Consider the following 27,796-nt stretch of genomic DNA (forward strand, 5'->3'; position numbering starts at 1 on the left):
TGAAAAAAAGTCACATGAAGCTTTATTAATAAATGAAGCCTATTTATTACTTCAAGTGTTAATGGTAAAAAAAATTCAGCACAGCTGTTGCATTTAAAAAAGTGAAACTACATTAAGTACTATGTCTCTAGTTCAGTAAACAGATGACCCCGATGTCCTTTAATGACATAATAGTTGAGCATTATACAGTACATCTTATGAAGACCCGTAAATTAAAGAACTACTTTTTAAATTTAGTGATTACAAAAATTCTGCATTCACAGCTTTAGCTTCTTTTTTCTTCCACGACCATCAGGAGCACCATCCATTTTGCGCTTCTGTGCCTGCAAGGTAAGGGTTTCAGTAAGTTACTGTGATACAAAAAGCTTGGAAGCAAGCAATGGCTTTCACGTCGAGGCAGAGGGAGCTGACTGACACCCTGGAAGCTTTAAGAAGTGAGAAACTGCACGTGTGGTAATAGGGCCAATACGCACACGCTCCTCAGGCTGCCCCTGGCTTGGCCGCTTCCAGTTCTGGAAGAGTACCATGTCACAGAGGTAACAGGAACAAACAAAGGATGGTGCAAAGTTTCCTACTTAGGAAAGGGTATTTCTAAATACCTGTTTAAATCCTCTGTGAACAGTTCTAAAACTTACTAACCCGCCACTCCTAACCGCATGGATTTCTGCACATCTGCAGAGAGAGTTGTGCTTCTGAGTTTTGGATACGACAGCTCTAGGCAACAACACCCTGAACAACAGATCTAGGCGAGGACATGGGGCACGCTGGTTATTTCCTTTACAAAACGGGCCCGTGCACTTGGCAGGCTTTTACGGTCAGCGACAAGCGCAGTCAAGCACAGGTGCCCTCTTCCCAAACGCGGCTCTAGAAGCCCACTTGCTGGCCAGCCCCCCCCCCCCCCCCCCCCCCAGCAGGACAGCAGAGCCTACAGAGAACACGTGCAGGCAGGCCTGGGGCACGAAGGGCCTGCATCGCCTGCGCGCCCCTCAGCGATAACCACGTCGTTTCGTTAGGGATAAAAATCAATCGAAAGGCCAAATACATCTCTGGCTTATTTCACCAGGGTAAACCTATGCAGCTCACCCGCTCGGGGACCCAAAACCTGAGGTCAGCTGCTCCAAAGCAAGTGAGCTCCAGCTTAGAACCTGAACTGACCGTCCTGTATTTGACACCCACAGCCGTACCAGCTGAATGACAGCGTGAAGTTTAAGGCGCTCCCAACACGGCCCTGTAAGGCTTTTTGTTGTTGTCCCTAACTAACTTTGGCTCAGCAATTGGAAACACGCCCCCGTCTTCAAATGAGCTTTTCCACAGAAATGCCTTTTTAAATCTTACCGAAGATGGTTTTGGTCCACGTTTCTTCTTTTCTGCCTTTTCCTTTTCTTCCAGTTCCATGTTTTCTCTTTCAATCAGGGTGATTAAAGTATTGCATCTCCTTTGCAGCTCCTAAATGGCACAACATACTCATTCACTACATTAAGCACCCACTTAAGAGTAAAAAACTTCTACCTGCTTGCAGGCATTTCTAATATGATTTTTATGTTACCTTGGCAGAGTGAAAATAGGTTTTTGATAGTTACTGGCTGGCTTCACAGGAATGGATTTGCCTGCAGATGTTTGCTTTTTAAAACAAACACGTTTGTAATTTAACTTGAACTCGCATTGATTTTGAAAAATGGTACCTTGGAATTTTGAAATTCTCCTCCCATAAGACTTTTTTTAGTTTACTGCATCTGCCACCCACTACAGTTGTTGGAAAGGCTACAAAAAGGTCGTGTATTGTACATGTGTGTGTACCTCAGTATTTCAGAAGCTACTGAATTAGCCTGGTGTGTAACTGCGGTGTCACAGGCATTCACGAGCAAAGGGCAAACCAGACTAACACGTACCATTGCAGTTCTGGACTTGAGAAACCAGTCAAATCTGAACTGCGGGGAGTTTCGGATACACTGTCTTAATTCGTCATAGACATTTTCTTTATCAAATCCTAGCTTGTGAAGCATACAGATCAGAAAGCGATCCTCCTCTTCAGTGTAGTTCTTCCCTTTATTAGTACCATAGGATATTCTCAGCTGGTGGAAAGGGGCTTTGTATCTGCCAATCTGAACAGAACAAAACACGGTCATAACAACACTAAGAAATAGTTCAGCATTAGCACGGAACGGTGTTATACGAAAGCACAGGAAACCAGGCAGCTGAACAGTTTTCACTGAATCAAGTTAAAAACCCAGAGCTGTTACGATCTCTGGTGCTAAGTCACCACGTGTAAGTCACCACGTGTAAGGACCTGTGGGCTCTAGACACTGCATTCACCAGAACCATCTAACCAGCTAAGTTCTGGTCTAGATGCCGGGCAGCTTTCTCTGCCATCTTCTGATTAACGGCGGACCGCAGACCTGTCGCTACATTTGAAAACCGACAAGATGTGCCAGGCTTCCAATGGCAGTGATTCTTCTTTTAACATACAACTCCTCAGGAGTGGTCAGAGTCAGCGTAAAAAGGTACAGGGGACCGTGGCCCATGGCTCAGCTGCATTTTGGCTATGTGGGTCAGACACTGTTCTTGCCCCAACTTCCCTAGAAGAGATGACTAACTGGTCAGACATGAACTAGGGGGGGGGGGGAGGGGCAGAATTCTGATACACTGGCTTAATTTACACAAATCTATTAATTACCAAACCCTGGCTTTCAGAGCTAAAGCCTCCTCCGCTTGCCAAGGCTTCCCTTTTTAAGTGCTCTACACATACATAGATACAGATATATAGATATATATAAAAAAACCATTTTCGGTCACTGGCAGTGTGCTGCACAGCACCGCGAGCTGTTTGTCCTCCGATGAAGAGGATTGTCACAAACCACAGGTAGGCCACACCCGAGGTTACCATCACAGCTGTCAGCCAGGACAGCGCTTCTAGGGAACAGGAGCGCTACAGGAACCAGCTGCTGAGGAACGCGCAGAAGAGGCAAACCCCAGGCCCAGCCCGCGGCCTCCGTGCGTTGGTAACGCTGGGTCGACGCAGCATCCTGCACCTCACTGCCCTGGCACAGGGAAATACAGGAAGCAAGACAGACACCGGGGGTACCTTTGTATCAAGTGCTTTTTTTATGCTGATGCGTCTCTGAATTCTGGCTTCTCCTCTTTCTATTTGAGCCATGATCTTCTCTATGTCTTGCAGTTCATTGCATCTTTCCCAGAACACAGCTAAGAAAAGAACGACTGGTTAGTTTCTTATCACTCATCTTACAAGTCAGGGCTTTTTACCTTAAAACCCCCAGATGTTCGCTGTCACTTCCTTTCACCAGAACTTACTGCTCTATAAAAACAGGCATGCCTTTACCTGGCAGGGGGGAAAACCTTCACTTCCCAGTATCACGTGTCGCAGTATCACAAATGCTGTTTCGAAAGGGGCAGATATACGAGCCCTCGGTTTAAACGAGGTGTGATACAGGCCAGAGAGGTTTTAGCCAATCTCTTTCTCAAAGTAAAAAAAAAGCTTCTTAAAATGAAAACTGATCTAAGAGCAATACCCTTTTACAGACAGAAGCAGGTGTGGCCAAAGACAAAAGGAAGTGCCTAAAAGAAGACAATGGAGGCACATAAACAAAAAGGTTTTTCAAAGAAGTTTTCACATCCCTAAGCTGCTGTATATACCTTTAGAAATGCAGCCCCAGAACCTTGCAGCTGCTCTACAGCAGAAAACTTCTGAGATATCGGAGGTAAGTAGCCGAGTGGACTTAGGTAAAAAAAAAAAATATATGGCCATTATATACTGAGGAGTCACAAATCGTTTACTCTTGACAAGGATGAGGTAATAAAGGTGTAAAGATTCAAGAAAACTCCTGGTTAGTGAACACACGGAAAAGCGAACTCTCTCCAACTAAGCATTGCTTGTTTTGCAAAACCTAACAAGAACTGAAGCCAGCACTACGCAGGTAAGAGTAGCTTTAGGATGGGTTAAAGTGGGTCAGTACCACGCACATTTTAGCACAGCTTTACTCATGGAGGGGCAATCTATGGCAAACCTCTAGCGCAGCCGATCCCAAACCCACCAGTACCAATCTGCCCCAAAAGTCTTCAAGAGCCATGGAAGAGCGTCTCAGGTGTCACCAGGGTCACGGGCAGTTCAAACTAGGAAAGCAGCATTAGATTCGGCCTCACAGACTACTTAAAAAGTAACTTACCCGAATACTCAATGACTTCCTCTGGGGTTTTCCCTTCTACTTCTCGTGCTATGTTTTCAATGTCATCACGGCCCCATTTCTCATTGGCTTTGATGAACTGGTTAAAATCTCTCTTATTCCAGTTAGTGAATCCCTTTATAGCAATCAAAAGGAAACATTGCACAGAAGTTCAGTATGTGTCTCTCCAAATTTCTTCCTAGAGATTTCCTTAAACGGCCTGTAACCCTTCCATCATTCCAACGGTACTAAACCTCTGCTGTCGCTGCACTTTAATTTAGTCGAAAACCTGTCTTTATACTGCAGTTGCTCCAGTCTCTCCATCTGGATACTGCACAGTGATTAGCACCAGTTCTCTATCTACCTACCCTAGTTTTGGATAAAAGTCTTCAGCTCACAAATTAATCCCTCCTACCAATATTCTCTGAAAGAGGACAGGGATCACTTTTTAAGAAGAAAAATCCCTCAAGTGAAGCAATAGTGCCTGTCTGTAATGGTTTTGTTTTGCCAAAAAAGGCTCACCACGTGCCTTGCAGATGCCATCAGCCACTCTCCCTGGTCCCTCTCCCTCAGAGGGTCGAAAGCAATCTTGTGACAATACTCAGTAGGGACAGCAATAGTAATGCTGAAATTATCAGGTGCCAAAACAGGCTAATTTCATATTACCAACAATTTTTACAAACAGTAAAACATTCTGCCAGCTACATTCCGTTTAGCCCCAGCTCCCCCGGCTGTGCTGTTGTTAACAGTGAACTGTTGCAGCGCATTACTACTCAAACAAGAGATCTTCTCTTATAATTCCCCCCCACCCTGCAAAACAGAATGGGAAAACAGAACACCCAAATTAACCTGGTTTAATTATTTAAATGTACACGCTACCTCATTATATACCCATTCATCTTACATCCTCCTAAAGAGAGGGACATTACGCACTGCCAGTCACAGTTTAGGAAAACTGACCCTGTAGGATTCCCTTCCAGACAGGATCAACACTTTGGCAGAAGATACGCTTTAAATCCTGCGGGAAGTAGCACGTTCAGCTCTGCAGCTGCTCTGCAAGCTCCCGCAGCTGAGGCAGGATGTCACAGGCTGCAGTCAACGCAAACGTGACTCTAACCCTGAGCTAGTTCCTACTCTTCAGGCTTAAAACGCACAGAAGGCAGGTCAGCGTCAGTGGAACCCGAGCACGCTGATTCAGCGCAGGTTCAGGCCCGGCTGGTACCCGACAGCCAGCTGCTAAACCGCTCTTCAGTCAGAACCGAACTCTGCAACTGCGTCAACTACGGCACGTGTGAATCCATGACCGAGAACGTCCCCGTAACACCGTAAAACAGAGCAAGCTTCAGCTCATTTCAGTCCTGCCAAAGACCCAACTATACCTGCGTTAGAAGCTTCTCTTTTTCTTCTAGTTCTTCATCATTAAGAGGTTCAGCCTCATCAATCTTAAGCTGCTCTTCCTTCTGTGCTTGGGCTGCATTTGGCAGATCAGGATTACGAGGTACCTGAAAGGTTTTGCATTTTGTAGAATTTGATTAGTTTTTCACAGACAATCGCTAATTGTCACTTTTCTGTTTAATGTACCCTAATCATTTGTTCAGCTCAACATGACTATTTCACTGAAATTAGTGTGAAAGGCAGGACAGGTACATATTCTCCAACTGTTGCAAAACATGTGAATTCTTCAATTACCTTGTACCCAATTGTTTTCCTGTAGTAGAGAATCTCTTTTTCCAACAGTTCAAAGAGACGTGGAGGAAAGAACTGAAAATCCTGTACATTTGGCTGTTTTGGAGGCCGCGGTGCCTGAAATACATACAATGTTTGTATTTTACTCCCTTTCACATCCAGAATCTGCTTCTAAGAACTGATTTGAGTTTGGGAGAAAAAAAAACTTTGTTACAAAAATGCGGGGGGGGGGGGGGCAAAAAAGGGGGGAAAAAAAAAAAAGAGGAAAAGGGGGGGGAGGGAAAAAAGAGGAAAAGGGGGGGAAAAAAAGAGGAAAAGAGGGAAAAAAAAAGAAAAGAAAGGCCATGCCATGCAAGATACAACTACAACCATAAGAATTCTAGAAGTAAAAGACCTGTGAGAAATGGGGAGAGGGTCTTTTGGGAGGAGGTGGCAGCTGGGGAAAGTTACACATGCAGCCCCTTGAACAAAGTTCAAGTGTTCTGAGCAGCAACAAGGAAACCTTCCACACGTAAGGAAAATCCACAGCTGCTTAAATAAAAATAAAATAAGAAACACCTTGGTCTCACCACCCTCCTAACCTCTTACAAGCTTCATCCTGCTCTTTTTTCTCACAGAAGTTTGTCTCAAGGCCTTCAGATTTTCTCAATTAAAATCGCCTCCCCAGTTTATAGAAGTGGATAGAGCAGTTTTTATGAATAAAGACCAATTTCTCACTTTCCGCTTTAACCATTTATCACACATTTCTGAACAACTTATATTTTTAAATTAGTTGACTGACCTTGGGTGCTTTTGGCTCACTGACTCGAAGAGCCTCTCTGAAGTAAGCGTCCACAGCATAATTGGCTTTTCTTTCTCGTTTAGGTGGTTCAATCCACTCTGTAAATGCCAGCTGTAAAAACAAATCCCACCACCCCAAAAAATATTAAGGCTAAGCCTTGCAAGATATTCAGACCAGCTGCAAGTTTTATATAAAACTAGCTCTACATCTACCTAATTAAATAAGTAATAAAGCCTATAAACTATTTTTATAGATTGTATTGTATTTTAACCAACACTTCTTAAATAAATATGGTTCAATCACGCAACTTAGTGCTTTCCTCCAAAAGAAACTTAAATGTTACCTTCTGTTTTTCTCTGTAGTCTTCTCCTTCAAAATTATACACACTGGATTCCGTATCCATTGTGAAATTCCTGAGTGAGCTTTCACCCATCTTTGAAAGTTTTTCATTCATTTCCGCAGTCTGGGAGGGGGGACAGCAATTTGGAAAGGTACTTAATTAGAGCCACCTCCTTTACAACAGCAGAAGAAACAATCATGTTTGACCACTATGAAAACCCTCAACAGCACAACCCTTATTCTCTCCAGCTTACAACCAAGTTATCATCTACCGTTATACTGTCGCACTAAACTTACACCATCCTACTACATCTATAAGATCTTACTAAATTTAAGTCTGTAGGTGGGCTTCTGGGGGTTTTTTGTTTTTACACGTTATCTCACCTTCTTTGCACCCCTTTCCAAAATGTGATCGATATCTTCATCTGTAATCTCACTCTCCTTTGAGGCAAACACATGTGTCGCTCCGTGTCTAATCATTTGCAGCATTTCATCCTTCCCAAGTTTATTCAGATTCTGATCCACCAGTCTTCCTGAAGACAAAAGATTTGGAGGATAGCAAGTCACCTCAATTTGCATCACGGAAGGAGCAGCACATGATTTTTATCCCCCTCACACTGTCGTGTTAAAGCTGTATCCTTTCTCTCAGAAAACAAAATTCCAAATGAAGGGGAAAAAAAAAAGGGGGGGGGGGGGGGGGGGGGCACGGGGGCACCAAAAAAAAAAAGCAGCAAAACCTAGCCAGGGATCACACACGTTTGTGGTGTTATACATGAACTGTGTTCAACAAACATCATTTTGGATGCGAGGTCTTCCATGTAAGCTTTGTCATGGTGTGTATTTTTACAATTTCCAGACTAAACCTTATTGTATCTTTTTTTTTTTCCCCAGAAATAAAGTTACTGATTCCAAATAAGTCAGCCAAGAAGGTGACACTGTCATCACTTCTCCCCATCTATTAGAAAAAGGCAAGGCATTAATTTTGCCAGTTCAAATGAGAAGCTGAGTGCTTTTAAAAACAAACCATAAATAAATCTGGCCATACCCACTTGTAGGTGTGCATCACTAGGGGGGTAATCAAAGAGTTAGTGAGGAAAAGCCTAGCCCTACAGCAAAATGCATTTTAAAGTGGATCAGACCTTTGCAGTCTATCTTCAGAGTTCAGCTGAGGCAAAATTAACACTCCCTTTGACACCAACTAGCTGATTTTGCCACCGTTTACAAGTTGTGAAAAAAAGCAGCGAAGCAGATCATCTGTACAAACAAATGGCCTTCGTGTACTTGCCCTGCTGAATGACTATGGAGTCCAGCCGGAGCTTCATTTCTGCACGTTCCACTATTCTTTCTTCTACTGTATTGTCTGTGATGAACCTGAACACTCGAACAGTCTTTGTCTGGCCAATTCTGTGTGCTCGATCCTAGGCAAAAAAAAGGAACAAGCAATTCAGTGCTTGGTTTCCAGCATGACTATATACTTCATCTTCACTTTCCGCTCGTTTCAACATACTGACTTAAAATGGGATCAGCATAGGTTAGTCAAATCTTTACAGACGCCCCGTTGACAGGACTGCTACCCAAGACAGCACATTCTTATCTGCATTGCAGGTTTTGGGGTGTTGTTGGATGCTCCTGACCTTATGCAACCTTCTGTAAAATCAAAGTGTTTGAGAAATTATCTCTGTACTGACCAAAAGCTACCTTTCTCAAAATGGTTCAGTTGTGCCATGAATGTTTCAAGAAAACTACAATGCACCGTCTCACCTGACTGGCAAATCATTAACCACTGTGAGAATTAGTATTCTGAACATACACCTTTAGTGGTAGCTGCAACTACCTTGCTTTAGCTTCCAGACACCAGTTCCATCACTCTTTTGAACTAATTTTTGCTAGAATACTTGAGAACCTACAGCTTAACTGAAACAACCACATAGAAATTTCCAAGATTTGTCACTGAAAGGCCTCATTTGTCAAAAGACTCTGGCAGTTTTAAAGTAGCTTTGCTTTCTTATGTGGGCAGTAGCGTTCACAACATGTCCTGAGGTTGGAGATGCATGCAAACCTACGTCAAGAAAAATTAAAGATGGTTGCTAAAAGGAGCTTGCTCACTTATCACCACCATAAAAGCAGTTTTTGAAAAGTTTAATTCAGCTTTTCCTTGTCTCTTTTCCAAGGTCTCAGGGAAGACGCTGTAAACATATTCACCTCCACTCCCCACAGAAGTAAAGCTTTATAGTCTTGGGATTAACACGCTAGATTATTTAAAAAAACCAAAAACAAAACCAAAACCCAACCCCCAACCAAAAAAACCCAACAAAAAAAACAAAGTAGGCTTTTTTTGTTAAATACTACTAAGAGTACTGCAGCATGTACCCAGCATTTCCCACCGCACAGAGCATTGTACAGCCCAGATGTGACTGAGGGTTCCACACAGTGGAAGCTGCATTGGAACTGAAAATCGGTCTTGCAAATACTACTCCTGTGCTAAAAGAGGAAAAATACCCCTTTATTTTGGAAATACTACATCATGCCACACGTTTCTAGGAAAGTTCTGTGAGAGAGAAGAAAGAAGAGTATAGTTTTCATCTGGGTTCTTACCATAGCTTGAAGGTCTACTTGTGGATTCCAGTCTGAATCATACAGAATGACGACATCAGCAGTAGCCAAATTGATTCCAAGACCTCCTGCCCGTGTGCTCAACATGAACACAAATTTTGAGCTACCGGGTTCATTATATGCATTAATAGATGCCTAAATAAAAAAAGGGAACACATCAGGTGAACCAAACATTTCACAAGTACTATTTCTGCTTAAATAACATATTTACAGTTTTAAATACCTGTCTCTCATCATGTGGTGTTTGTCCATCCAGTCTACAATATTCATAATTTCGCCACATACAGTAATCTTCCAAGATATCCAGGACTCTGGTCATCTGACTGAAGATTAAGACTCTTGAGCCTGTTTGGGTAAAAAGCTCTCTTATGTTTTCACCAAAACTTAAGATTGATCAAACTCTGTAAGTTTGCATTACCAGAAAGGGAAGGAGGGAGCTCCCCGTATCAAGAAGAAAAGCCAAATTTCAGGACCCAACATGTTAAGGCGGGGCGGCAGCTGCTGCTGTCCTAGCGGCTGCGCGGGGCTGAGCTGCCCACCAGGGTCAAACCACCACAGCCCTTCCCAGTGCCCAACGCGCGGCTGAAGGGTTCCAGAGAACAGCAGCTGTGACGGGAGTGTGACCCAACTGTAGCTGTTACAGCCGCTCGGCTACTGACGGGCAGGCTCCCGTGCGTGCCACGGCAGTGGCTGGCCTGACTGGGCAGTAAGAATGCAGCTAGCGGCTGCCCCTTGGCTTCTGTTTTCTGTTGTACTCCTTATCAAAAAGTTCCCAGACACAGCAGAGTGAGAGGGTAACACAAAAACAAAAACATCAAGGAGTCAAAAAGAAGGTGATTTCAAAGTATTTGGTTTGGATTTAAGATACCTGGAAATAAAGTAAGCTGTTCTTAAAGACTTGTCTGTTTCCTTATCTGCCAAGAACAACCCCCCAAAAGTGTAAATGTACAGTAATTTCTGCATATACACACAACTTCCAACCTACTTGAGAGATTTAAGTAAAACACAGAATATTACAAAGCTTCCACTTCCCCCTATATTCTCCTAGTATGATTTTTTTCCCCTGCCCTTTGGTCTCAAGGTCTAATAATGAACTTTCTTTCATTTAAAATGGTAATTTGATTTAAGACTAGACCAATTTCAATCGCCATGCCACGTCTCAACAAGAAGCCTCATAGCAGAAAGAAACCCAGATCAAAAAAAGCGCTGTAACCACTGAATTCTTCTTTTTCAGTCTTACAAGGACACGTATCACCACAGATGCTGGAATTACACCTGGATACAAAGAACTGGTTACTTTTATATTACCTAAGGCTCAGGTTTGGATCTGGTTTTCTTTTTCTGCAATGTCTCCCAGTCACAAACTTTCCTCCACTCCCTCAGCCAAGTTACTTCATTATTAAAATAATGAGTTAAAAATTTATTCCAGAGCAAAAAATTCTGTGGCAGCTGAGTTTTACAGCAATGCATTCCAGAGCTTTGCCCCTACTATCAAATAACTTTAAAATAACCAAGTCTTCCCCCATGTTTGCACGGCTTCAAGAATTCCCGGAAAAAAGCTCAGGTGCTGCTCAAAATCACATCCAGCAAGAAAGACCAACATTTCACAAAGGATTTGACTTTCGCATGAAGACTTTGAATCTGAAATGGTACTTCATGGTAAATCAAAGGAGTCACCAAAATACTACATGATTATGTTTCAAACAGCTGATAATGCTAAGAAAGAAAACCTAAAGCCCAGACCAACTGATGTTTGTTGGTCTCAATTTAGCTGGGATGAAAAAAAAAAAGAAAAAAGAAAAAAAAAATCAAAACACTTCACCATCACAAAAAAGTCATAATGGACTACTGATCCAATTACTGACGAAGGCACTTTACAAACTGTAGTTGTGTAAGACACAAGCTGGTATCATGCTAGAAACCAGCGATAGTCCTGGCTACAGTGCGCTGGGTTTTGCTCAGGGTACATGGAAACATCAAGCAGCACTGACTTTCGTTTTTATCACTGAACCAAACAACTCCCCAACAAGAGATGCCCACCTTGTTCTTTCAACTTAGGCAGCAGTTTGTCCAGTACTACCATTTTGCCACTGTTGGTGACCAAATGCATATCTGTTGTGTAAGGTGGACCAGGTTCTGCTCCATCAAAGAGATACGGATGATTGCAACATTTTCGCAGCTGCATGAGGATATTCAACAGTCTCATTTTGTCCAGCTTCCCAGCTGAATTCAATATATCTATATCCTTCATTAAGATCCGTGTATACCTACATCAAAGAAAGAAAAAACTTTTGTAACTCCAAAAGGAAGCTGGCCTTTCCTTAAATGGTAAGTATAGTCAAAGGCTCACCCTCCCCCTCATTTCATCAGGCAACTCTCCCTGACATACACAGTTCTGGCATAGCACAAGTGTCATGAGGAAATACGTATGAGTAGGGAGTACACCAGAAGGAATTAAATCAAGTTCCACACAATAATCAAGTCACAAGCAGCACATTCTTTCTGAGCCTTAACCACAGGGCAGCCAAGTACATGAATTACCATTCTCGCTGCATTTTGCTGAGACCCACGTAGATTTTAACTTCCTTCTTTGGAGGCAAGCTTTTCTCTACATCAGCCTTAATGCGACGTAGAAGGAATGGTCGTAGCACCTGAAAGAGATTGCATCATTAAATGTATTTTGGAAACTGAAACGCTGAGCAGTCAACAGACAAAAGCAGTGCAGATACCCTCTATCATAAATGCTCACATAGGCCTATTACCAGATCATCTGAAAAAACAACCTATATGGAAGTCTTCCATATGAAACACTCAAAGATTAGGCCAAAATCATCTTTCAGCTTGTTCTATGCCCCTTGGTTCTCTTTTAATTTTGCTTGACTGAGATATTTAGTCTCTTCACAGCCATTTTTTTTTTTAATCATAAGCATTTCAGAACCCTGAAAGCCAGAACTATCAACCCTTCTCTCCAAAACAATTTCCTTTTCAAGAACTAGACCATCTTCTGAGCATCACCAACCTTTTCTGAAAGTCTACCATAGTTCCTGGAATAAGCTATCTCACTCTCGTATTCTGTCACAAGAAGCACTAGAAGAATTATTGAGAATCTAACAGGCAAAAGTAACACTTACACAAAAAGCAGAAAGACTCACCATGTGGAGACGTTCCACCAGCTTTTGATCCCCTAGGCAGTTGTTTGTATCAAACCATGAATCAAAGTCCTGTATCAACAACATCATTGGTATGTAAGAGGTTTCCTTTCAAGGTGCAATGTCATTACAACAGTGAATAAACAGAGTTCAAGCGGTTCTCTTACACAGGCAGTAAGTAAAAGAACAAATTACCCTCTTTGGTCTATTTTTATGGAAAGCTCTGTAACACAATGTCTTCCAAAACACCAAAGAAAACCTTCCATTTCGAAGGAAAAAAAAAAAAAAAAGATCAATATGTGAGTCTTCTTCTGTTGAAAGAGATTCACTCATATAACTCCATTGGACAAATTCCAACTGGAAGAAGCGACTACCGCAGCATTCGATGAAAAGTAAAAATAAAAAAAAATTTGACGTAATGCACCACAAGGCTTCCCTTTCTACAGACCTTACACTCTCAATTCATCACAACAGTGAAGCAGCTGCTTCGTTTTGTTACGTCTATTGCTCTTTATATAGTATCTCCCAACTCACAGGAAAGAAGCCACAGATAAACAATAAGGTTTGTTTAGATAAACAATAAGGTAACTTATTTAAATTATAGTTAAATGTAAGAACAAAGGTAGTTGCTTTAGCCATCACAGTGTTTCAACCTATTTTCAAATGCAGCAGAGCTCATCTTCACATTGTGATTTTAGATACCTCTTATATCTGCTAAGCTCACAACAGCCCTTTAAAAACTAAGAGCTGAGAAAAGCAGTCTACCCTACTGTACTTCACAAATCTGGAAGCATTTCTAGCTGTTAATCTATCGTTATCCGTAACGGATACTCCTAGCCATATGTATTTGGGTCTCTCTTCAAATCTGGAAAACCAGCAAAGTTAATTTAATTAGCAGCAATGAAGACTTACTTCAGATGAGTTAAAGACATCTGGCAAAAGGAAGTTAAGAAGCGCCCAGAGTTCATGTAAGTTGTTCTGAAGTGGAGTTCCAGTTAACAGCAGACGATTTGTAGTCTTGAATTCTCTCACAATTTCTGATAACTGAAAGGCAGCGAGACATGAGCAAATATCAAAATATTACTAGTCCCCACACTACCACCTAATAACCCACACAAATATTTATTCTTTCACAAAAGTATAAATTACCTTTGATTTTTCATTTTTAATCCTGTGGGCTTCGTCTATAACTAGGTATCTCCAGTTAAACTTTTTGAACACTGATTTCTCTTTGATAAGCATTTCATATGATGTCACACAGACATCCCACTCTCCAGGCAACAGCACATCTCTGACAAAGGCAGCCTAGACAACAAGGTGACAGTTAGTTACTGAGGCTTCATCAAATCTAAACCAAAAAGGACACACCAGCGCTGTTAAAATTTTAAAACAATGTTGCTACTAAATTTGGAATGAAAGATAAAAATTAATTATAGAGGCAATCTAACATACAACCGTTGTAAACCTTGACAATTTTGTCAGTGCTGAAGGTGCCAAAACCCTTGGAGTAGAGTAGAGAAGGGATTTCACCTCTAACTTCTCCCTTTGGAAACTGCAGATGACTACCTACACACATGAGGTTTTCAATAGCGGAACGGTAAGATCGGAACTCAAAATGAATTTTCTGTAGGTTTGCTTTGATTTTTTTTTCTTAAGTGTAGAAAACAGTAGTTTTTGAATATAAAAAATAATCCCAGGGACAGCTTTATCTGGCTAACTAAGCAATTTCTAGAACACTAACACCCAAGGTTAAAAGCAGACACAGTAATTAGTCAGAATTCAAGATATGGAGATGTATACCTGTCAAGAACTTCACTCACACAAGCAAGAAATATACTGACGAAAGAATACGAACTTTTGGATTCAAAAAAAAAGTCACTAAAAGTAGTACTAAAAAAAAAAGTCACAAGATATTAGACCTGGATCAATGACCTCTAGAACTGTGTAAAGTTTCATCAATACCTTTGTAATTTCTAACCCGACAAACTCTGAAAATAGAGCCAGATGCCCTTAGAATAAAAAAAAAACCTGCCGACAAAAGCATTTAATGGCACCAGTGATAACTCTTCCTTCCATAAATAAATGGGTAACTCCAGTTGACAAACCTACAGATGCACCATCATATTCCATGGGTTTTCACATTTTCTTTGCTATGCTAAAAAAGTAGCAGAGAACCGATAGTGAAGTGACAAAAACAGAATGACTGCAACAGTAAGGCAGTAAGAGGCTGAACATTTTCTCTAACTGACAAAATTCAAGCCAAGTAGGATCCAATTGTGTATCACTTCCACCAACCAACCCACCTTGCCCCCTCCAACATTAAGCTGACAAGTGCATTCAGAAAACAGTTCCTTAGTGACAGACCCCATAATCCCCTTAAAAGCTGCTGTTACAGCTGTACAACGCACAGTTCTATGTAGAGCAGAAAACAAATTACCTTTTTGCAGATTTATATATTCATACAAATGACAGCACTCCACATGAAAAACTTTATTTTCCTTTTTTAAAATTTATCAGGTTGCGTTGCCTTCACAAGAGGAGACAGAAAACCTCTGGTCAAGTAATTAAACTGTAAAGTGATGAAGCAACTGCTGGGCAACACACGTGTGAATTCAAAGTTAAAACTATTTTAAGCAGGTAGCACTCATAGGCCTTACTGTTTCACCACTGCAAAGCCAAGTGAAGGAAAGGTAAAGGTAAAGAACAGCAAGATCACACGCTGGATTTACACCGGAAAAACAATCACATCACAACTTACTCGCTGGTCCTTGTCGCCTATCAAACAAACTGCTCGAAGCGTAGGGACCCATCTCTTGAATTCGTTCATCCAGTTATGCAGAGTGGACTTAGGAACTAACACCATGTGAGGACCAGGAATATTTCTGTAGTGTTTCATATACCCAAGAAGAGAAATTGTTTGCAGTGTCTTCCCAAGACCCTGGAAGAGACGTTAACATGTCAGAAAAAAAATCTCACAGGAAACACCTTTCAAAAACCCAAGAGCGAGCTCTGAGTACAACATGGAAGACACAGCAGCCTGAACAAATGAGCGAGATGTATCAAAGACAGCGCCACTCACAAAAGGCACCAAAATCTCGGTTAGGAAAAGCTTGCATGGCTTCCCACATTTAATAAAAAAAGTAGGAAGAGTAACATTTTCAAATCTTGGATTATGAAGTTAGAATTTTTCCTTACCTTTCAAGTAAGACGCATTCTTAGAAGTGCAAACAAACATTATTTCATAAACTTTGTTTTGTAGACTAGAGTGTACTCAGGTGAGTTATTTAGAGGTCAATAAACTTTACAATCTGGACATACGTGTTCTCTTAACTTGAAATAAAGTGAATAAATCAAGAACCCTGTAAGGAGGCTTTTACAGGTCACGACATGATGCCAGTTCTTGTAAGAAGAAAGCCAATCATAAATGTAAACAGCTGCATATGTCAAAGAAGAAACAAACACTGAGCTTTTTTAAAAGCATGGTTTTTTAAGTGCTCTGTTCTTCCTTCAACAGAAATACTTAAAACTTCGTGTCTTCAGCATATAATGTTAATTAAAACAAAACTGCAGAAGACATGGAAAAATCAGATCATTTATATAATTTAAATAATTCAAAAAGATGACTCAAACACATGGGATTTAAAAACAAACAAACAAACAACCAACAAAAACCATCAGTGCAAGTTACTTTTGCTTCAAAAATTCAAGTTTTTGTATTCCAACTAACCACCTGCTGTAAGATGTGGAAAAGTACTTACAAGCTGTGTGAAAGGCGTTAGTAAGTTCAAAAGGATTAATATTTAAGATTGAATCCAAAAATATTTACCAGTAAATATTTCAACTCCTCAACACAAGATGGATTTTGGAATATCACAAATCCAAAGACTTAGTTTTCCGGTTGTTTTTGTTAAACAAGCCTGCTCCACTTAAAATTGTACTCAGCAAAAAAAAATTCCTCTTTTCATAAGCACATAGGCTGAAGAAAATCCTTGATCTATTTTAAAATCAAGTGTGTTACTAAACAATAATTTAAATCCATTTGTCTCTAATTTATCTTGAAGAAGTTTTATTACACAGAAAAGAAATTACCAGAAGGTATGTAAAATGCAATATACTGAAATATAATTAGATTTCTGTTTTCCTCATCTGCTCCTTATTAAAAACAGATACAACTAAAATCACTTAAGAGGGCAAAAACATATCTGTCTGTCAAACTACTGCGATTTCTTCTGCCTTCATCCCTTGTCTTTCAGGGAAAAGAATAAAACCAGAAGCAAAAGCTACTATGGCCAGTGCTGACTGAAATATCTATGGTTATGGTGTGAAAGAAATTTCAAGACAGCTCTCTAGCTACAGCTATCTTTGCACCATTTTTCCCAGAAAACTTCCCACTTTTGTAGCTCTTGCTGCTGAAACCAGTCCTTATGGGACACTCGTATCATGCTATCTGCATTCTACCCTAATAACAGCCAGAAGTGTTCCCACATTTACTGCTCTTTTCATACCTGACACTCTCTTCCACAAGGGCAGCTGGAGAATACCATAACAAAATAGCTGCCATTTAGGGGAAAAAAAAAAAAAAAAAAAAAAAAAAGAGGATAATGTCATTCTATAGAACAACTCCCCTCCACTGTATTTTATTGTTCTAAATGTCAACAGATTCTCTTTTCATATACCTATTATTTCTATGCCTGCATAGCTTATTTAAACTAAGATACCTGTGACATTTTTAACACTAGTGACTTAAAACACACTAGAAAAATAAGATTTGGCAAATTATATATTGTATTTTGTGTTACTGAAGAAACCATATATATAGTTGAACTAAAACGCAAACACAAGCTATGTGCATACCATTTCATCTGCTAGGATACCATTGATGCCGTTTTCATACAAAGAGATGAGCCAGTTCAATCCTCGGACCTGATAATCACGCAGCTTTCCCCATTTAACATCTAAAAGACAAGAAAGAATAGACTAAAAGATCTGTAGAAACTTACCGAAGAATTTCACCATCCCTCGCCTGCTAATTGATACCGATTATCTAAGCTATAGAACGAAATCAAGTCATAAATTTCATGCAGTAAATCTCAAGGACAATGCAGACTGGAGACAGCGACACATTGATTTTGTTTCTGCAAGCTGCTCCAATAGCTTTGTTTTCTGCAAGAACCCAACATAGAAATTCTAACTGTCACCACCCGCCAAACCAGAATACAGCCGGAGTTAGAACAGCAGAATACTGGACTCTCTGTTAAATGAACTGGAAGCTGTTCAGTACTTTAAATCGTATCAGAGGACAGGTTACATATGTAAAAACTGTAAGATTACAGACTTAAAACCAGCAAGCTCTTTGCTAGTAACTAAAGAATAGCAACTGGGTTTCTAAAGGGAGAGACACTGGACCATCTTCTAGCCTGACTGGAAAGAAAACAGTCCCTCACTAATACATTTTGTCCCATTAGACTGGTGCTGGATTTTTCTCTCCTTCTCTCGTCCCCCCAGATTGATTCATTGTCCTTGGAAAGGAGGAAAACAAACTTTGTTTTAAACAACAGGAAACACACATGATGGAGATTCTTCAAATCGCGTGCAGACGTTAGTTGCCTTGGAGCTTTCTGTTAACAGCTCCTCGTCTTCTTCCTGCTCTGTTCTACGATGGCGGTAGCTGAAAAAGTGCAAGAAAGTAGTAAGTTTCTGGATAAACTGAAAAGACGTGAAACTGTTCCACGGTTAAATCTAACATCATTGCAGCACAGAACGCAAACACCCAAAGAAGCTTCTTGCAGGATTCTTCAAAAGAACTCAAGTTTAGCTGATCAACCGAAATGCTGCTTTTTAACTTATTAGCTTCTCAATAAGAGGAGATGACCACCCTGTTAGCAGGCTCAAACACCATACTTAACAGCTCTGGAACATCTGCCAAACGCTGGATATATCACAGCCATATCAGCTGCAATGAAGGCGATTCAAATTCAGACTTCTGATTTTCAAGCTGCCGGTATGATGCTGCATACTGATGTTCTCCCTGAACTCTTACAACTTACAGCCACCAATGCTCTACTCTTCTGCCCCTGCTTTTCCTCATGCTGGAATACTTTCGATCATGATAGCGCTTTACCACCAACACAAAATTCTTATAACTCCTAAAATCTTTAAACAACCCTCAACTTACAGGTGGGCAGCTGAAAAAACCCCACAATTACACAGCATACAAGACACACCGAAATAGGACAAAAGACTAGCAAGTTTAACTTACGCTTCTAAAGTACAATAAAATCCATAATTACAGTACAAGCTGGCCTACATGTCATCACTCACTCGCCAACTGACAGTAAATTCTGTTTCTCATCCTTCTTTATTCGTGGACGTCCAGGCTTCATTTTCAAAGGTGAAGTTGGAGTTTTCTGAGCAGCAGGCTGAATGAAATGAGCAAATAGCTCAGTCTGCTTCAACAGATACTCAAATCTGTTTGCTCTGTCTGTTTGCTGTTGACAAGAAAAATTAAGTGGAACAAGTGTGAAACATAACAGTACATATTCATCCAAAAGAAAAAGCTAACAAATGCTTTTCAAAAATATAGATTCACATTTCTTCATCTACATAGCTACAACAACAAAGGAGATATGATTCACATCAACAATATGACTGTTACTGACAGATTCACTGTTATTTTATCAGGTCAAGGCTGGCCTTTGCTACGCAGTAAGATCAAAGCTGCAAGACAGACCTGTGCTAAGGCACAAAGATCGCATGAGTGTCACTAGACAAGGCCTGAGTCCCCTTAACAACCTTCTCCTATCAAAAATGATAGTCCCACTCCCAGAAATTCATTCCCACCCAGCACACACAGGGCTCTTCAGTGAACTCACTCATCTCACCAACCTGGCAATAACTATTTTCTACTGCATTAGTTTCCTGCCTGCTCAGAGACACACCACCTCACTGTGGTGTCAGATAAGCAAAAGAGCTGGCATGAAAGGGGGCGGAGGGGGCAGAAGAGCCCATAGCTAGAAGCCAGAACACCTATTTCACCAGCAAGACCTCTTAGATATGCTCAGCCTAACTTGTCAGACTGCCCCTTTGATGTGAGTTGCTGTTTCTGCTGTGCAAAAAAGATTACAGGAGACAATATTAGTATCTAAAAGGCTCGTTTCCTTTGAGACGGGTTCCATTTGGAATCAACACACCTTCCCAAGGCCACATCAAAACTTTAGAAGAGACAATCAAGACAGAAAACAGCTCCAAGCTTAAGAGCAACCACTCTGACATTCTGCCAGCTACCACACCATAACCTGGTATTTAGCAACTTGCACAGTTACAGGAAGTCAGTTTTCTTAGTAAAAAGGAACATATGTTCCAGACTTCTGCAAGAGCAATCCCAGCTCTGTGAGTGTTCTCCTCTATAAAGCAAGCAGCTCCTGTCCTATGCAAAAGACAGGAAGACAGAGGGTTAGAGAAGAAGGAGACCAAGAAAGAGATCCTGTATTTACCACAGAAGCCAGACTCATTCTTACTATAGTTAAAGCTTGATTGACTCAGCTACAATCCACATCCACTGAATTAAAAGTTTTCCTGTCTGTTCTTCGTGGGTTTTTTTGTTTGTTTGTTCACTTCACAACTGTTTCTGAAGTTTAAACTAGGTCAGATCTCACTACTATCCAAATTGCTGCCCCTTATTTTTAAGTCCTTGGTTCACTGGCTATGCGGAAGAGAAGAGCTACAGATTGCATTGAAAAAGTTCCCTTGTTCTAAAATTTTAGTGAGGAATCTTCTGCAAGTTTTAGCACTGCACACACATCCCCACAACTCGTTTTCATTATGCTTAAGGATATTGCTTTAAGAGACTAACAAACATTATCTCTGTCTTTCAGATAGGATGCAGACAAGAACAGGCTGTACTCTGCAACCCTGAGCTACCCTTTTGCCAAGAGAAACTTTTCCTGTTTTCTCTTCCAGCGCATCTTCTGACTATTCCAACAGTAAAATACAATCCTCCTTGTAATCGTGCCTGTCTAGAGACTAGAAGAGACAACTCCAAGTTCACCTTCTTTGGTTTGCCAGAAAGTAGCACAAAGAAATTAGCAGAAGAAGACTACGTTATTTTCAGTAGCAAAAAGAAACAACACAGGAAGCAGCAAATTATAAGACTCAGTTTCACTTTCCTATGAAGAAATTCCACATGTAGTCACAGACACTGGAATTACCAACAGGAAGAACAGAAAATGGGGAGGAACAGAGAAAGAAAATGAGATGAGATGGTAAGGAGTGGACGGCTCAATCTCTTACATTCAGGATATTATAAAAACAAAAAATAAGGAAAACGGTAAGTTTTCTCCTATCTAACCCGCGAAGCACAAAATCACCCATCTTCAAAAGCTTGAGGACTCTAACTAAAGCTTCACAAAGAAAAAATTCAATTTCGAAAAAAGTGAACAAAATTCCTTTCAGTCTTGACAAAGCAGAAGAGTTGAAAAGCTGTCCCAGGCTTACAATCAGTGCTTGTACTAAACAGCCAGCCTTTCCTCAGCCTCCTGTGAATTTTGAAAGCTAACTATTTACTTTGACCTGTAACCTGTACTGTTTGAAAGAATCTGCCTGTTTTGAAATCCTCCTACTGAAAACGAATGCAGTGCCACCCAAAGCCTTATGCAAACCTTTCTTTTTACTGCTCACGCCCCCAAATAGAAATTAATACACTTTTCCTACAAAGGACTGCTACTCCTGCAGCTCACTACTAAGTTTGGAATTATTTTCTGGTATTCAACAGCGATATAGAAAAGGTCCTAGGCTTCAACTGACTCCATATATTGAGAAAGTAAGGTAATGGCCATTTAAATGCTTATGGAAGCTTTCCCAGAGGATCTTTCCATTTCCAACTGAGAAAGTGAATGCTCAACTCTTCATAAACCCCCTTGCCTACAGGAAGGACAACTCTACAATGAAGCTGCACTTCAAAAGCAACTTGATAACTTTTTGTTCTGTTTTTTTCCCCTTAGACATTTGAATATTTCCCATTATACCATTCTTCTAAATCCAGAGCACCTCAAAGCTGCTAGGACTATACTTCCTAGAAACAGGGAAACACATTAACAGCAATTCCCACAAACTACTACAACAGAAATGGAGAAAGAGCAGAAGACCAGTGAAGGAAAAGCTAAAAAGGAGATGGGTCTGAGGGTTTTTTTCCTGGATATTTTTTGGTTTTGAGTTACTTAAATATTTTTGAGTAACTAGAAAAAGCTTTCTAAACTCAGTTAATAGATTTCAAACAAGCAGAGAACCCGAGCCTATTTTAAGCAACTGCATAAGTACTGGACAGCTGTACATAGTCCCAAATACTACATACCATTTTCTCTTCGTACGTAGGATCTGCTTCTTGAATTTCTTTTTGCTTTCCTGGTGATGCATCACCAAAAGATCCCTGAGATGAAAAAGAATTAGAAAAAAATTATTTTCTGAACAAGGGAAGACACCCATGTAAAGGAGAATAAGCTTGTTTCAGATTACTATCTATCCACATCAGATGGCACAGCTGTCTTTTGCTGCTTTGATACAGTCAGCTTTATATTACTTACTGTAAAATTACCTGGAGATGGATCAAAGATCCCTGCCACAGGGAGAGGGGCAGAGCTAGATCTCTCTAATCCGATTTAGCTCCATCATTAAAGCATCACATCACCATGAACGAGAAAGACAGCTGTGGTCCAGGAGCTCAGCATGCCACTTCTAGGGTGCTGAGCCAAACCCATCCTAAAGCTGGCTCTGCAGAGTACTGTGACAGAACTAGCTCCGGTCCGGAAGCAAGAATAATTTCAAGTTTTTTCCCTTGTTCCAGATTACCCCAATCCCTCATCATTCTATACAAGGGAACAAGTCTAAAGAAGAACCTGGACTGCAGTTCTGTCCTGGAAGCAGAGTAGGAATTCAGACAAACTGCGTTTTCCCCCTATTTAGTTTACCAAATCAAATAATTGTTGTTATCACCAGTGGTACCACTACTAACAGAAAAACAAGTTGGTTGGGAGGGGGCAGTCTCCCTCGTGCCCTTCCTGCCAAATCTTTGACATACCGCCTTCAATTACTCTTTCAGATCAGGGCTTTTTTATCCTTTCTCTCATGTTATTAGGTTAACTCTTTCCCCATCATATCCCACGTGTAATTTCATCTTCTGTTCTTAAAACCAGGAACAATGGGATGATCCTTCCCTAGTAAACCACTCTAAGGCAGTATACCACAAAATAGTTCTTGAAAGGCCGAGAAAAGGAAACAAGATGCCTTCAAAATCATTATTAACCATCTGTTTAACTGAGCCAAGTGAGAACTGAGCTAAATTTAATCTTCACTGGCTGATGTGGAACAATGGAACAGGAAAGTAAGAGACAACACGAAACAAAGGTAGAAAAAACACGGGATGTTTGTGGGCAGCTGTTGCCTCACAAAACTCTGGCAGGTAAGGCACGTGGAAACAGAAGAAACCTAACACAAATGTTTCATTCACCAGTGAAAATATGAAGAATTGAGAGTAAAAAGTTATGGCTAATGATCTTCTGAAGTCATACTCAAATCTTCTTACTCACCTCCCGCTAGATTTAGCCAACACCCACCTACAGTGAGCACACACATAGGGCCGTTTGAACTTCCACGTGAAATTCACGTGTCTCCTGAAATGCCTAACACACGAAACACAGAAATGCAGCAGTGCGCCATCTGATCTCATCACGTGCAATAACGACAAACCCTTACAATCCAGCTGGAGAATAAGAAAAGCGGTCTCTCAGATGATCCGGACTATCAAGAAGCTATTTCAACTGAAACTTCACTCGGTGCGAGGTAGTTCCTTCCCCACTCGAAAAGGAACTAACTTGGCAAGCACAGAGTGCCCTCGCACACGGCTGCCTCAAGAGCATGCGTTTCGCAGCCTCCATGCGCTTAGTCCCAGCTCAGAATTGCCCTGTTTTTGCAGGTTCGAGCAGGACTTATTACCCACAGTGCTTTGGCTACTTGCTCATCCGAAAAATATGGCATTTACAAATTTATTTAGATCAAGTAGGCTGGACTGTACAGGGTGACTCAGAGTCCAAAACACCCAGCGCGGAAAGCAGGACCAACCAGTTTCCTCGTATCGTTAAAGAAACAACGCTCGATAAAATTAGCATCTCCAAGCAATCACTCAAACCCCTTGAAATTTCTCGAATAAGCACCTGTTACTAAAAAAAAAAATCCTCAAACAACCCCTCCATCCCCCAAAAAAAAGTTCTGAACCACTTCAGTAGGCAGAAAACGTTACTGCTTTTCGGAGCGTGGACTCGCTCATCGCTGAAGCAGAAAGCACAAACGATGGGAAGGCTTTTTGGGGAGGAGGGAGAGAAGAGGAAGGCTACTTGCAAGCAGCGGGTAACGAGCCCAGATCTCCGCGCTCTCGACGCCTACGTGTGTGCCTGGGGGGAGGAGGCCGGCAAACTCCCCCTCCCGAGTGGGAACACGCGAGGAGGGCACCCCTGCCCTCCCGTAACCCCACTTCTAAGTAGATAAATACATGAAATGACCTGGCGGCAAGGCCTCCCCCTCCTCGTCCCCGCGGCAGCAGCCGCCGGAGGAACACGACGCCGGGGACCCCTGTGCGGCGGTTGCCGGAGCGGGGAAGCACAGGGAGGGACACCCCCCCACACACACACCTTTCCCAACCGCTGCCGCGCGACCGTTTCCCGGCCTCGCCGCCCTCCCTCCCTCCCGCCGGGGCCCGGCAGCGCCCCGGAGGCGCCGCGGCGTACGGCACGGCCCCTCGCCCGCCCCCGCCCGCCCCTCCATTGTCTCCCGCGGCCCCACGCGGCCCGGGGACGCCCCGTCGGCACCGTCCCTCATGGCGGGCACCTGCCGCGGCGCCGCCGGGCGCCTCCCCGCCGCGGCGCCCCCGGGGCCCGCCGCCGAGCCCCGTGGAGCTGGGAAGAGGGGTTGGGGGTGGGGGGGGGGGGGTGTCCCCCCGTCGGAGGAAAGCGCCTGACCTCCATCTCGATGTCGCCTCCGGCCGGGGCGGCGGCGGAGGAAGCTGTCCCCGCGGCCTCACTGCTGTTGGCGCCTGGCGGTGGCGGTTCGTCCGGTTGCGACGGCGGCCGCGGCGGCGCCTGCTGTCCAGCGGACATGATCCCCGCCGCAGACAATGCTCCGCCGGGACCGGACCCGGGCCCGCGCCCGGCTGGCTGCGCGCTGGGGGTAGGGGCGGCCGCCCGGCGGAGGCGTCGGGAGGGGAACTCGGGGGAAGCGGAGCCCGGTGCGCTGCTGCCAGCGGAGGCCCGTCCCCGCTGCCGCCCCGGCTTTCCCGGCGGGCGCCCACCAACCAGGAACCAAGCCGGCTCCCAGCTCTCGCGAGAGCCCCGCCGCCGGCGTGCGGGGCGGCGAGAGCGACTGCGCTGGCGCAGGAAGCCGCCGCCTCTCCCCTGAGTGGAGGCGCCTTCGCAACGGCCGCCGCCGCCTGCGGGACGGGGCGGACGAGAGGCTGTGACGTTGCAGCCCTTCCCCTGCTCACGCGCCCGCCCTGGAGAGCGCGCGGCCGCCCAACGGCCGGCAGCGGGGCGGGGCGGGGCCAGGTCGCGCGCCCGGCGGAGCGTTGGGGCCGCTAACGGCCGGGGCCCGGGCGCGGCGGAAGGGTCTGACCTCACCGCCCCGGCACCTCTGCCGCGTCCTTGCGTCGCTACAGCGGGTGGCCGCCCTGGGGGTGGAAACCGCGTCGCTGGAAGGTGGGGTTACCGGATGGCTTGCTCGTCGCGGCTTGTACGGTTCAAAGCGAGAGCAGGGCTGAAGGTGACCAGCACCACGACACTGCCATCGCGGCAGGGTCACGAAGGTCACGTAGTCGGTAGCCTCAGGCTGCGCTCTTCGAAACGCAAGGAGGACAGCGCTGCTGCGAAACAGCGGGTCTCCCTAAAACCAAGGGCTGTGACAGAACGTCTGTCCAGCAGGAGAGTGAATTTTGAACAGAAGGCATGAACATGCACCAAAACGGGTGCCAGAGCTAACCGCAGAAGTTACCTCCCCTCACTTGGTCCGGCTGAAGGAGCCAGGCAGAGGTTGTAGGTATCCAAGCATTGGTTTATAGACCAACTGAATAAAACACGAGTGTCTGCTTGTTGCTGGACGCCGTCACAGGCTGCAGCCCCCTCCTTTAGGACATGACCCAGGTCATCTACGCTGGCACTGCCTTCGCTTAGGCAAGGGCCGCGCCTCATTGATCACCCCCAGGTACCACAAAGCAGGACGCTCATCCCAGAAGAACCCTGGAGTGCACAAAATGGATGAAACTGAACAGGAAGGTAAATTTAGGGGCACCGCTATCGCACTCCAACTGCTAACAGAGGCAGACATCCTGAGAAACTATTGTAACCATGAAGGTAGCAGTTAAACAGAGACCACCTCTGCAATGATTATTACAACTCTTCATCCATTGGCTTTTATTAAAAATATCCTTTAAAATTTTTTGAAGTTAAAATGATTAGATTTGACATTTCCAAATGATTGTGTCACTTTATTTCTGCAAAAACTACTCAAAGAACTTCCTAGAAAAATCTCAGTTTTCCGAGAATAGGATTTCTCAACTAGTAACTAATTTACTGACATATTTTCCCACTGCTTGTTGTCATCTCCTATGACAGATGAAAACCCAGTCCCTGAGCTTTGCTGAAGGCTTTTCTCTGCATCCAGGGAGACTGCTTTAACTTGTAAATATATGCAGCAGCTAATTATACCAAATTGTATTAATTTAGCCACCTATACTATTCCAGCAGCATAGTCTTGTGTCTAGTTTTAATCTGCTCTGCCTCAGCTTCTGCGCCCTCTCCTCTTCTAGGATTGCTTCAGGTGACACAGTGCTGTCTGCGTGGTGTGGACTGTAGGTACGGGTGGGAAGCAAGCTACACTCCCCCTCACTTTTTTCGGTCTTTTGTCTCCCCTGCAAAACACTCAAATGAAACCACATGTGGAGGATCACTGGTGAACAAAAGTGGGGTAGAAGGTCCTCAGGAAGGAGTGAGGAGGTAAGGATATTTCAGCACCTTTGACACCACATTTTATAATCACACTAAAATCACCAGGTAAGATCTGGTTTGGTGGAGAGGGTGAGAAAAGTTAGTAACAGGGGAAGGGAGAAAAGCACCATCTCCATCCAAATCTCATTGATCCTTCACCATCCAGCAAAATAAGCCAGCAACATGTCAGTGGGTGGTGTTGACATACTTGTATGCCTAATATCAGAAGATATTAAATAGGATATAATTCATCTCTACTTCAAAATTGTTTCTCTTCCTGGCCATTGCTTTAGCTTGTCAGTTTCCCTTACTTCTGAGAAACTCTGCCTTTACCACAGAGATACAGGAAATTTTGCTTAAATTTCAAAGCTAATATGCAAGAAAACAGCAGCACCAAATATTTATTCACAACAGGTGAAACATTATAAAAAAATACTCCTAGCCAAAACCTGAATTCCACAATAGAAACAGGAATTTATTTTTTTTTCTCTCTACGTCACAGGTAGGGAAAAAAAAAGTAGTCTTGTAGTTGTACACAACCTGCAATATCATATGAGTATTTTTGGATAACCCTAACAGGATAGTAGCATGTCTATGTTTAGCCTGTACCCAGGGCTAAACTAACAGTTGCTCTATCACCCGATGAACCCTCACCGGCCAGGGAGGGGAATCAGGAAAAAGGAGAGCAGACCCGTGGGTAAAATTACAACAGATTTAATGAAAACACCACCAGTACAAACAGAAAAACACTCAGCCAAATGAATATGCTGTTGTCAGGATCTACTGCAGAGCCAGCCTCAGCAAAAGCCAGAGGTAAGCAGGAAGAACCCCAGGAGGAACCACCTCACAGGAGCTCTCTCTCCTCGGCAAACCTTCCCCCTTTATAATGACCATGACATTGTGGGAAGGGCTACACCAGTAGCTCGCTCAGGTCAGCTGCCCTGGCTGGCTTGAAACTGCTAATGGCCTGCCTAGAATGGCTGGGCTGCGATTCTAACCCAGTCAAACCAGGACATAACAAAATACAGT

At 43.1% G+C, this 27,796-nt stretch overlaps 1 protein-coding gene across 1 annotated transcript; it reads right to left on the bottom strand.

Moving 5' to 3' along the window:
* On the bottom strand, window positions 1–24,889 carry SMARCA5 (SNF2 related chromatin remodeling ATPase 5). Its single transcript, XM_086464537.1, has 24 exons — window positions 24,752–24,889; window positions 22,096–22,170; window positions 19,068–19,234; window positions 18,314–18,414; window positions 17,601–17,701; window positions 15,505–15,684; window positions 13,896–14,051; window positions 13,659–13,790; window positions 12,750–12,818; window positions 12,139–12,248; window positions 11,638–11,864; window positions 9,821–9,942; window positions 9,580–9,732; window positions 8,266–8,402; window positions 7,369–7,513; window positions 6,989–7,108; window positions 6,646–6,756; window positions 5,868–5,981; window positions 5,558–5,680; window positions 4,182–4,314; window positions 3,083–3,201; window positions 1,890–2,102; window positions 1,336–1,446; window positions 1–323 (listed from the first exon to the last, which is right to left on the bottom strand). The coding sequence occupies exons 1-24, from the start codon at window positions 24,887–24,889 to the stop codon at window positions 258–260; spliced, it is 3,123 nt and encodes a 1,040-aa protein (XP_086320663.1). The 3' UTR covers window positions 1–257.
* Between the last annotated feature and the right edge of the window lie 2,907 nt (window positions 24,890–27,796).

This window comes from Leptosomus discolor, chromosome 4 (assembly GCF_034619465.1).
Source record: "Leptosomus discolor isolate bLepDis1 chromosome 4, bLepDis1.hap2, whole genome shotgun sequence".
Classification (NCBI taxonomy): domain Eukaryota; kingdom Metazoa; phylum Chordata; class Aves; order Leptosomiformes; family Leptosomidae; genus Leptosomus; species Leptosomus discolor.

Bases quoted from the DNA above. Each gene is read 5' to 3' on its own strand.
- SMARCA5 (XM_086464537.1), bottom strand. From the start codon at position 24,889: ATGTCCGCTGGACAGCAGGCGCCGCCGCGGCCGCCGTCGCAACCGGAC. The intron at 17,702-18,313 runs GTGTGTTTCCTG...CTTGTCTTTTAG, and splicing joins ATTTGAAGAATCTCCATCAT to ATGTTAAATGGGGAAAGCTG. The intron at 1,447-1,889 runs GTACGTGTTAGT...TGTGCCATTTAG, and splicing joins TCAAGTCCAGAACTGCAATG to GAGCTGCAAAGGAGATGCAA.